Source organism: Petromyzon marinus, chromosome 74 (genome assembly GCF_048934315.1).
Source record: "Petromyzon marinus isolate PM22_M1 ecotype Great Lakes invasive population chromosome 74, UKy_Petmar_22M1.pri1.0, whole genome shotgun sequence".
Lineage (NCBI taxonomy): Eukaryota > Metazoa > Chordata > Hyperoartia > Petromyzontiformes > Petromyzontidae > Petromyzon > Petromyzon marinus.
Genome location: NC_133740.1, coordinates 11,849,426 through 11,861,700, shown reverse-complemented (window position 1 = coordinate 11,861,700; position 12,275 = coordinate 11,849,426). Strand labels below are relative to the sequence as shown.

Genomic DNA, 12,275 nt, shown 5'->3' with positions numbered 1-12,275 from the left:
ACACATCACACAGACACACACACAGACACACACACACAGACATATACACACACACACAGACACACATACAGACACACATACAGACACAGACACACACACATACAGACACACACACACACAGACACACATACAGACACACACACAGACAAACACACACACAGACACACACACAGACACACACACAGACACACACACAGACACACATACAGACACACATACAGACACACACACAGACACACATACAGACACACATACAGACACACACACAGACACACATACAGACACACATACAGACACACACACAGACACACATACAGACACACATACAGACACACACACAGACACACATACACACACACATACAGACAAACACACACACAGACACACACACAGACACACATACAGACACACATACAGACACACACACAGACACACATACACACACATACAGACAAACACACAGACACACATACAGACACACATACAGACACACACACATACACACACACAGACACACACGTGAGTGTACCCCCACCCCCGCCCACCTCGTGGCAAGCTTGCTGTGGCACCCGTGGCAAAAGCGGTGGCCGCAGGGCGCCTGCACGGCCGCCCTGAGCAGGCGGCCGCAGGCCCCGCACAGATACTTTAAGTCGGGCTCGCGCTGCAGTGCCTCCAGCGGGTACCCGTCCCGCACGGGGGTCGGCAACACGGCCAACGCCTCCCCCATGATCGTCGCAATTCCTTCTCCTCCTTCTCCTCCTCGTCCACCTCCTCCTGGCCCTGCTCCTGCTTTCTCCAGAGCCGTGGCAGCGTGTGAGGAAGGCCCTGGGTGTGGGGAGACCGTGGGTGTCTGCGTGCATGGCGAAAGCCTCGGGTTCGGGCGCGCGGACGCGAGGGTAACGGAGGGATGGGGAGATGGGTAACAGGGGGGTGAGGGTGGGATGGGGAGATGGGTAACATGAGGGTGGGAGGGAGGGGGAGATGGGTAACAGGGGGGCGAGGGTGGGAGGGAGGGATGGGGAGATGGGTAACATGAGGGTGGGAGGGAGGGGGAGATGGGTAACAGGGGGGCGAGGGTGGGAGGGAGGGAGGGATGGGGGATGCGGAGGGAGAGAGACAAACAGGGAGAAAGGGTGGGAATAGAGAAGGGGGAGAGAGAGATGGGTAGGGAGGGAGAGACAGACAGGGAGGGATGGTATAGAGAAGGAGGAGAGATGGGATAGGGAGGGAGACAGGGAGGGAGAGACAGACAGGGAGGGATGGTATAGAGAAGGGAGACAGGGATGGAGGGAGAGACAGGGAGGGAGACAGTGAGGGAGGGAGACAGGGAGGGAGAGACAGACAGGGAGGGAGAGACAGACAGGGAGGGATGGTATAGAGAAGGGAGAGACAGGGAGGGAGGGAGAGACAGGGAGGGATGGTATAGAGAAGGGAGAGACAGGGAGGGAGGGAGAGACAGGGAGGGAGACAGTGAGGGAGGGAGACAGGGAGGGAGACAGTGAGGGAGGGAGACAGGGAGGGAGAGACAGACAGGGAGGGATGGTATAGAGAAGGGAGAGACAGGGAGGGAGGGAGAGACAGGGAGGGAGACAGTGAGGGAGGGAGGGAGACAGTGAGGGAGAGACAGACAGGGAGGGAGGGTATAGAGAAGGGAGAGACAGGGAGGGAGGGAGAGACAGACAGGGAAGGAGAGACAGACAGGGAGGGAGACAGGGAGAGAGAGACAGAGAGGGAGGGAGGGAATAGAGAAGGGGGAGATTCAACAGGGAAGGAGGTAGACAGAGAGGGAGAGACAGACAGGGAGGGAGACAGGGAGGGAGAGACAGACAGGGAGGGAGACAGGGAGGGAGAGATAGACAGGGAGGGATACAGGGAGAGACAGCCAGGGAGGGTATAGAAAAGGGGGGGAGAGAGAGATGGGACACAGGGAGGGAGTTGGGATAGGGAGGTAGTGAGATGGGATGGGGAGAGAGAGGAGTGTTTTGTTAATCACTGTACTGAGCTGTGTCTGCGATGGAGCCCTCTCCTCTACGAGCCGAGCGCCGGGTGGCTAAAACGTAGCGAGCTGGCACAGTGGGGGTGGGGGAGCACAGCTGTCTGTGCATCTCTGCCAAGCCACCTCAAGTGGTCAACCCACGGCGCCTGGGTCCGTCGCGCGACCTCCTGTGAGCGAGCGTCGGGACACTTCGTGTCGCGTCTAAAAGTGCACATGGCCTGGCACAAACGCGACGGTGACCTCGCCGCCAATCGGTGGTAGTTGTTGCGTTCCTGGAGAACGCCACGTTGTGGATACAATAAATACTATACGCTGTGGGGGGGGGGGCGAAGTAGAGTCCGCGATCACGCCGTGAGATGCGTAGTTGGAGCAGTAGGTGGCACAGGTGGTGCATCGACCAGTCATCTCAGTCAGAGCCATGGCACCTGGGTCTGACCCGTGACCTCCTGCCAGCGAGCGTTCGGCACTTCACGTGGCCGTAACGTGCCCAGAGCCTGGCACAAGCGCTGTGGCGACGTTACCGCCACTTAGCGGCTAATGTTATCACTACTCCTTGAGCATGCTGTCCCACTCACGTGCACACACACACACGCAGTTCCCTACCTCACAGACGATTCCATATCCTTCACGCGCATCCAGGAACCTCACTCAAAAGTGAAGGGGCTAACCCAAAACAAGAAGTTTCTTTGCTCTCACTACTGCTCAGTGTAAGAAGAACCTACAGATACCCGAGGTTCGAGAGAGCCACTCGTATTAGTAAGAGTATTTTTAGGCCTACTCTTCCACCAACGTGCTGGATGGTGTCGGCAGATAAGGCTCTCACTCCGGCAGCTGACCGAGTAAATCTCTGGGGTGGAAGATCTTTATACTGCTGCCAGTGGACGGAGAGGCGGGGAAATTTTTTAAGATTCTGTTTAACGCACGGTGGTGTTTATTACAATGAATCATTGAGGATTTCCCATTGATCGTACCGGCTTTCAAATAATACAGTACGGAAAGTCCTCGCTTAACTATAAACTATTTAAACTTAACTACTCTTTTATTTTACCAGGTAAGGCCCCACTGAGGTATTGTTTCAGAAGTGACCTGGCCACAGGTGATGATAGCTCAACGAAGTGGTTAATCACATGGAGATTTATAGCAGCCGTATACTCTTCAACCACGTGACTTTGATTAAAAATGTGGAAGATTTTTCTCCGGAGGAGCCGGAGATAAAATCGACACGCCCACGGTGAGAGAGAGAAACGCAAACTCCAAGAGAGAGACACGCAATCTCCAAATATACAGCAGCAGGCGTCAGGGTCGAACCCACCACCTCCTGTATACCAGGCGAGATAGTTAACATCTCATAGCCACAGTGTCTCTTCGCACAACGCGGAACACGCACTCCGTTATAACGTGGGACGCGCACTCCGTTATAACGTGGGACAGCACACTCCGTTATAACGTGGGACAGCACACTCCGTAATAACGTGGGACAGCACACTCCGTAATAACGTGGGACAGCACACTCCGTTATAACGTGGGACAGCACACTCCGTTATAACGTGGGACAGCACACTCCGTAATAACGTGGGACAGCACACTCCGTTATAACGTGGGACAGCACACTCCGTTATAACGTGGGACAGCACACTCCGTTATAACGTGGGACAGCACACTCCGTAATAACACAGCAAGCGTGTGCCGTTAAAACAGTTTCTGAGCGGCTGACGGCTACTTTCTTGAGGTGCGCGGCCGAGCAATACAGTGATATAGTAACGCCGAGTGTTACAAGTGTAAAACGGCGGTGTACCCTCGTGATATTAGTCCCGCCATGTCACTGCGTGGTGCGCGTAGCAGCAGCAGCAGTCGTACGTCGTAATCTCGCCATACTTCATCGTCACGTTCAACGCGTTGTTCGCCAAACTGGACGCTTTTCAGGAACGCATCTACTGGCCGTCTCAAACAAAGCACTTCCTGAGCACACACACACATATACACACATACACACACATACAACAACCGCCATTCGCCACTAAGTGGCGGTGACGTCACCACGACACTTGTGCCAGGACATGTGCACCTTGAGGCCACGTGGAGTGTCGAACGCCCGCTGGCAGGTCACTGAACTTTGTGACATCTACACAAATTTCTTCCCCTACCCATGCCAGGCCAAAGTAGAAGTGCATTTGAAACTGGCATTAAACCATCTTAATTATGTATTCTTTACATTCATATTGTGTCTGCTATCATTATTAATATGTATTGTTCTTCCTTGTCAGATGACATTTAAAAAATAGAAAGAAATTTGAGTTCCATTCCTTTTCCCACGCACAGTACGCGCTAATGCCGGCAGCTGTAATCTTAAATTCCAAAAGAGAACACGCGCATCCACGTTCATGGAGGCGAGTTTGTTAAACATTTGTCAAAATAAATACAATAACCTTGTGTGTGTCCTCCTTTTGGGTCAACCTGTTCGTCGCTGCTGAGAAGCCATGTGCGCTGTGGGCATGCCTAACATTCTCAGTTCAGTTTCAGTTCATAGTTTCATTTATACTGGTAGGAGCGAAGTTGTAAACCGAGTGTACCAGCCTGCAATAGATTGATGTGTCCGTCCGTCCCCTTTCAATACTTTAACGAAGTGAAATCTCGTGCTGTTGGGGTGTAAAATCAGCAATAGACAGCGCAGAGACTTGTCCTACCAGCCCACCCTGCAGGGACCTGTTTTTGGTAGAGCCCTGTGAGCCATTCGGCTCTTGAATCGGGTGCGACCGCAACAACACACAAAAACACGAACAGGAAAAACATCTTAAAGTGACTTTGTGCGACTGTGCAAACAGAAAATCCAGGGGGAAAAAAACAGCAAAATATTCCTGAGATAAGCACCGTACACCACCAACGCTGTGTGCGATGCAAGTCAAACAACCACAACAACCACAAGATAACATCGGCGCCGAGTAATCTAAATCTGATCCCGAAGCGACCTGGCCATCAAATGACAGCTCAGCGAAGTGGCTTACGATCTTGACTTTAAAAGTTTTGCGTGACTGCAGTAATTCACATTCTTTGGGTCTTTCGCTCACAGCGCTCGCACCTGTGAAGGCCGGAACGGTTACACGAGGCGGACGGGCCAGCAACCACGCACGGCCGCCTTTGTCTACCCAGTGTCGAGTATTGTTGTTGTTGTTGTCGTCGTTCCACACCTCGAGCACCGTTCCAGACGGTCGCTGCTGGCGGCCGTGAGCGCGAATCGAACTCAGGCGCGCGGTTGACGGCGGAGCGATGGCAGCGCGCTAACCGCGGCGCCACCGCTCCTCCCCTCCACACACTGCGCCTGAGGGCGGAATTCCCCTTCCAAGACGTGGAATTTGAGGCGATACGTTCCAACAACAAACAAAAAAACACCGCTAAACGACTTAATTGTTTTGTTGTAAAGTACCCCGCATGCGGGCGTGTTTTTTTACATTTTTAAAATGTTTATTAACGCCTCAGAATGACGATTTTGTTTTTCTCGCGAGGCTTTGCTTACCTACCGTGGCCGCATTGCGAGCGGGTGGAGTGATACACGCGCGAACCGGTCGAGTGGCGCCAACTTGTTATTTAATAACCAACTTGACGATGTCTTACACCTCGCCTCGAAGGAGTTTTCAAAAACACTGCTTGTATGGTGTAGCCGTGGTGGATGTGAAACTTGTATTTTTTTAAATTATAGTTATGATTATGTCGGCGATATGAGGCGGGACTTTTTTCAAATTGTTAACCATTTTTTTAAACGCTTTCTATGGTGCTAAATTGATATTATTCGGACTGTTAAAATATTCGACACTGTTAAAATGTTGAGAAAATTAAAAAAAGTTTCAATCTCGGAAAAAATATATAAACTTTCCTTTTTCAGTCGGAAGTGGGGGGCCACGCGCGTGCCAACTTCCGTTAAATCTACTTGAAAAATGTATTTTTTTATCAAAGCAATTAAATCGCAATTTGTCCACCCTATTACAGTTGTTTTCTTTAAAGTGAAGCTCACAAAATTGCGTTGGAATTAATTTTGTCTAAAATATCTAAATTCTTCGCAATGAGGCATCTTGGCCGACTACGGTGGCCGCTGCGATCAAAGTCCGCGTTTCGTTATTCCGATCCAATCCGCTTCTGCAGGATGCAAAATTCACACAAACACACAATGCACATTAAATTTCGATTTAAAGCTTTCATGACTGCAAGGATTCATCTTCTTTGGTTCTTTCGGTAAAGTCACGTAGAATGAGAATAAAATAATAAATTGATAAAATAAAATAACACAATATTCTCACAGCGCTGTCCTGCCAGACAGTCTCGTCCCTTCACCTGATGAAGGCCGCTTGTGTTGTGGCCGAAACGTCGTGAGAATATTATTGTTATTTTATTTTATCAATTTATTATTTTATTTTCATTCTACGTGACTTTACCGAAAGAACCAAAGAAGAAGGCACATTAACTTTATTTTTAATGCAGTAAGTTTTGTTTTAACACATCGAATACATTCCATTAATAGTTACAAGGGTATTGCTTTAGTCCCTCGACCTAATTGGCTTTCCGAGCCAAATACGATCAAGAATATTCTTATTTATTATCACACAGGATTTGTTTTTAAATCGAATGACAGGGCGCGTGTCACGGCCTTCAGCTACGACGTTTCGGTGGCCGAGGCGAATCGCGGAGACGGAGCGAAGCGATGGAACAGACCCAGGGTGACCTCCTCCAACGAAGAACTTCGGCTGGTAGCCAGGGGATGGAGACCATCCATGGAGCAGTGGATAGAGCGTGGCTGCTGATGAAGATAAACAGTGGCCGTCATATTGCTTACACTCAGCCAAAACCATGAGAATGTGGACATTATATACGGGCCCACTATCCAGTAGCCCCTCCCACTACTCCGGTAGCCCCTCCTCCCACCCCGTAGCCCCACCCACTACTCGGGGAGCCCTTCTCACTGCTCAGGTAGCACCTCCCACTACTCTGGTAGCCCCTCCCACCACCCCGTAGCCCCACCCACTACTCGGGGAGCCCTTCTCACTGCTCAGGTAGCACCTCCCACTACTCTGGTAGCCCCTCCCACCATTCAGGAGCCCCTCTCACTCCTTAGGTAGCCCTCCCACAACTCAGATAGCCCCTCCCACCACTCAGGTAGTCCCTCCCACCTCCCCGTAGCTCCACCCATTATTCAGGTAGTCCCTCCCACCGCTCATGTCGCCCCTTCCACTATCCAGGTACCCCCTCCCACCACTAGGTAGCCCCACCCACTACTCGTGTAGCCCCTCCCACCACTAAGTTAGCCCCACCCACTACTCAGGTAGCCTCTCTCACCGCTCAGGTAGCACCAACCACCGCTCAGTAGCCCCTCCCACCACACAAGTAGCCTCTCCCACTACACAAGTACCCCCACCCCCTACTCGTGTAGCCCCTCCCACTACTCAGGGAACCCCAACAGAGAATATAAATCGTGTGCTGTCGACGTTAATCACAATCACTTTTCAGTTTCAGTTTCTTTATTTTGGTATAGCCCTGTGAGCCATTCGGCTCTTGAATCGGGTGCAACCACAACAAACAAAAACACGAACAAGAAAACATCTTAAAGTGACTTGGTGTGACCGTGCAAACATAAAATCCATGAAAAAAACAGCAAAATATTCCTGAAAAAAGCACCGTACAGCACCAACGCTGTGTGCAAAAAATCCCAGTGGGATGGAAGTCAAACAACAACAACAACAACCACAAGAAAACTTAGATTAAGGCCATCAGTCTAACTCTGTACTACAACAAAACAAACATGTCCAAACCAAAAAACTTTTAGAAATCACCAAAATATAAAGCCATAATTGCAACGTAACAGTGATCATAGGGACTGTGACCGAATTTTTACAATGAACTACATAAAAAACATGTAACACCAAATCCTAGAGCCATAGCTGGCTGCATGAGTCACTCCACAACAACAGAAGCATCAGTCGGTGTATCACATTTTTCAATGCACCTTTAAGATCAGCACGCTAAATTAAAATACAGATAATACTTTGCAGCGTCATCCGGAGCAAAACATTTTATTTTATTTTACGCAAATGAATAGCAGTGGCAGCTAGCGGTGTACAACTCCTCTAGAGCAATTTTGAGAGAAGATCTCATAGGTAGCGATTCAATTTCCAGTTTATTGGCAATAGCATTCCAGACCCTGGGGGCATCAATAGCAAAGGCCCTTCCTCCAGTTTTTGTACGGCAATAGGGAATGTGAAGCTGGTAAATGAGCGAAGACCTGAGGTCAAATTTGTTCTTTGAAACAGAGAGGAGATCCAGCAGGTAGTCTGCGGATTTTTTTGTAAGTACATCGTGAATCAATAAGATCTGGTGTGCAAGCCGTCGAACATGTTACGTTTGACCCAATGTAGAGATCACAGTGGTGAGTCTTTAGGCCGAGTGATAGATGGAATCAAGCTTCTTCAGTACAGTACTTGGGGCTGATTTATACACGATGTCACAGTAGTCAAGTAGAGGCAGTATGGTCGATACAGAAAACCATTTTTTTTATTTTGTCTTTTTACCAATATAATCAATGTGATCTTCAAAATTCAGTTTTTAATCCAGGATGACCCCAAGACACTTATAGATCTTGACTTGCTCTATTTGATCATTATTTAAGGAATGTAATTGGGGAAAAATAACTTCCTGCTTTAATCCTGGTGAGAAGCATAGCACCTTGGTTTTGGAGGTATTCAGGACTAGTTTAAGAGCAACTAGCTGATGTTGTAGTTTGTTGAAATCACCTTGTAGCTTAGCAATCACGTCATCCGGAGAGCGGCCAGCAGTAATCAGTATCGTGTCATCTGCAAAAAGATTTACCCTGGAATGATCCAGGTCAGTGCCCAAGTCATTGACATAAAGAGAGAACAAAAGGAGGCGAAGGATGGAACCCTGTGGAATCCCTTTTGTTATCTTAACACTGTTTGACCTCCAACCATCTGTGAATACATTTTGGGTGCGAGAAAAGAGGTAATTTTGTAACCCTTTTACGTGCGTTTTCGGAAAAACCGAGGCAACTTAGTTTACTAAGCAGGGTGTTGTGATCTACTGTATCAAAAGCTTTGGACAGGTCTAGAAAAAGACAGGCACAGTACTGTTTATTATCAAGGCTACTGTAAATGTGATTCAGAGAGTCTAATGCAGCAGATGTGGTGCGGTATTTTTTTCGGAACCCAGATTGTTTTAGATGTAATAGATTGTTGGTGGACAGGAAACTGCTAATTTGGTAGGTCAATTTTTCAAAAAATTTCATCAACGGGGACAAAATTGAGATAGATCGGTAGTTATTTGGATCATCTTTAGGGCCCCCTTTGTGAAGTGGACAGACATAGGAATGTTTCCATTCTAGAGGAACTGATGCTTCTTTGATGGACAGTTTGAAAATATGGGCTATAGGTTTGTATATTAGGTGACCAACAGTTAGTAGAGCAAAGACGGAAATACTATCTGCTCCGGTAGAGGAGGACCCTTTGAGGTAGGACAGTTGTTTCAGAACATTACTTTCGTGGATTGGCTGGAAACTAAATTCGTTTAATGTTTGGACATGGGTGTAGGAATTTGCATGAGCAGGGGTGACTCCCAATACATTATCAAAAAGATTACCAGCTTCAGAAAACTGAAAGTTAAAATTGTCACCTATTTTTGGGGGATCTGAAAAATATTCCCCATTTCGGTTAAGCTCAACGGGCAGATTGCCTGTTTTTGATGCCTTTTCGATACATTTGATTGTTTTCCAGAAAATCCTGGCATTTCCATGTGATTCCAGGAGAGTGGAGGAAAAGTAGGCATTTTTTGCATGCCGTATTTTTTTTACGCATCTATTCCTTAAAATCCTGTATTCTAGCCAGTCATTGACCAAATTACTTTTCTGAGCACATGCCCAAGCCTTGTCCCTAGTTCTCATGAGCTTTGTAATCAAAGGATCAAACCATGGTGGGTGGTTGCCTTTAGTTTTAAATCAAACCAACGGAGCATGTTTGTTAAGAATTTGGAGAAACGTGTGACTTAAGGTCTCCCAAGCCGTAGTTAGGTTGGGGATATCACAGATCTTGTCAATTTCCGAGTGAAGCACATCATTAGTAAATGCCTGAGTGCTGAAGTGTGTCATAGAGTGCTTCTCAACCAATTTAGGGTGGGGCTTTGGCCACGGCCGGCGGGTCTGTAGCCTAGGGGCACCCCCAGTGGCAGCTGTCCCTGCGTGTTGCTCTCCCAGTAGGGGTGGCGATGATGCTGCTGTCTGTAGTCTAGGGGCACCCCCAGTGGCAACTGTCCCTGCGTGTTGCTCTCCCAGTAGGGGTGGCGATGATGCTGCTGTCTGTAGTCTAGGGGCACCCCCAGTGGCAGCTGTCCGTGTGTGTTGCTCTACCAGTAGGGGTGGCGATGCTGCTGCTGTCTGTAGTCTAGGGGTACCCCCAGTGGCAGCTGTCCCTGTGTGTTGCTCTACCAGTAGGGGTGGCGATGCTGCTGCTGTCTGTAGTCTCATGCAGAGCAGGGGGAGAAACGTCACTCACTGTCACTCACTGTTACACTACACTCACTCTCACTCACTGTTACACTACACTCACTCTCACTCACTGTTACACTACACTCACTCTCACTCACTGTTACACTACACTCACTCACTGTCACTCACTGTTACACTACACTCACTCTCTGTTACACTCACTTACTGTCACTCACTGTTACACTACACCCACTCACTGTCACTCACTGTTACACTACACTCACTCACTCTCACTCACTGTTACACTACACTCACTCACTGTCACTCACTGTTACACTACACTCACTTACTGTCACTCACTGTTACACTACACCCACTCACTCTCACTCACTGTTACACTACACTCACTCACTCTCACTCACTGTTACACTACACTCACTCTCACTCACTGTTACACTACACTCACTCACTCTCACTCACTGTTACACTACACTCACTCTCTGTTACACTCACTTACTGTCACTCACTGTTACACTACACTCACTCACTCTCACTCACTGTTACACTACACTCACTCTCACTCACTGTTACACTACACTCACTGTTACACTACACTCACTCTCACTCACTGTTAAACTCACTGTTACACTACACTCACTGTCACTCACTGTTACACTCACTCACTGTCACTCACTGTTACACTACATTCACTGTCACTCACTGTTACACTCACTCACTGTTACACTACACTCACTCTCACTCACTGTTACACTCACTCACTGTTACACTACACTCACTCACTCTCACTCACTGTTACACTACACTCACTGTTACACTACACTCACTCACTCTCACTCACTGTTACACTCACTGTTACACTACACTCACTGTCACTCACTGTTACTCACTCACTGTTACACTACTCACTGTTACACTACACTCACTCTCACTCACTGTTACACTCACTGTTACACTACACTCACTGTCACTCACTGTTACACTCACTCACTGTCACTCACTGTTACACTCACTGTCACTCACTGTTACACTCACTCTCACTCACTGTTACACTACACTCACTGTTACACTACACTCACTCTCACTCACTGTTACACTACACTCACTCACTCTCACTCACTGTTACATTACACTCACTCACTCTCACTCACTTTTACACTACACTCACTCACTCTCACTCACTGTTACACTACACTCACTCACTGTTACACTACACTCACTCACTGTTACACTACACTCACTCACTCTCACTCACTGTTACACTACACTCACTCTCACTCACTGTTACACTACACTCACTGTTACACTACACTCACTCCCACTCTCTGTTACACTCACTCACTGTCACTCACTGTTACACTACACTCACTCTCACTGTTACACTCACTGTTACACTCACTCAGTCACTCACTGTTACACTCACTGTCACCCTCACTCACCGTCACCTCACCTCTGTGGAACAGGGGTAGAACCCTCACTCACACTCAGTCACCCTCACTATCACCCTCACTCACCGTCACCCTCACTCACCGTCACCCTCACTCACCGTCACCCTCACTCACCGTCACCCTCACACACCGTCACCCTCACTCACCGTCACCCTCACTCACCGTCACCCTCACTCATCGTCACACTCACCTCACGTCTGTGGAACAGGGGTAGAACACTCACTCACACTCTCTCACTCACACTCACTGTCACCCTCACCCCACCTCTGTGGAACTCACACTCTCTCACTCACACTCACTCACCGTCACCCTCACCCCACCTCTGTGGAACTCACACTCT

General features: G+C 48.6%; 1 protein-coding gene across 12 annotated transcripts in view; it reads right to left on the bottom strand.

Moving 5' to 3' along the window:
* The window catches only part of LOC116957458 (TNF receptor-associated factor 2-like), a 33,436-nt gene extending 26,621 nt beyond the window's left edge, over positions 1-6,815 (bottom strand). The window contains exons 1-3 of one of the 12 annotated variants that reach the window (XM_032979611.2): positions 6,698-6,815; positions 3,792-6,124; positions 546-869 (exon numbers count right to left, since the gene is read on the bottom strand). In XM_032979611.2, the coding sequence (XP_032835502.2) occupies positions 546-869; positions 3,792-3,973 (506 nt within the window). In that variant the 5' untranslated portion in view covers positions 3,974-6,124; positions 6,698-6,815. Of the gene's footprint in view, positions 1-545; positions 870-3,791 lie in introns of all 12 variants that reach the window. The other 11 variants (XM_032979614.2, XM_076056140.1, XM_032979612.2 and 8 more) reach the window with 11 other exon arrangements.
* Between the last annotated feature and the right edge of the window lie 5,460 nt (positions 6,816-12,275).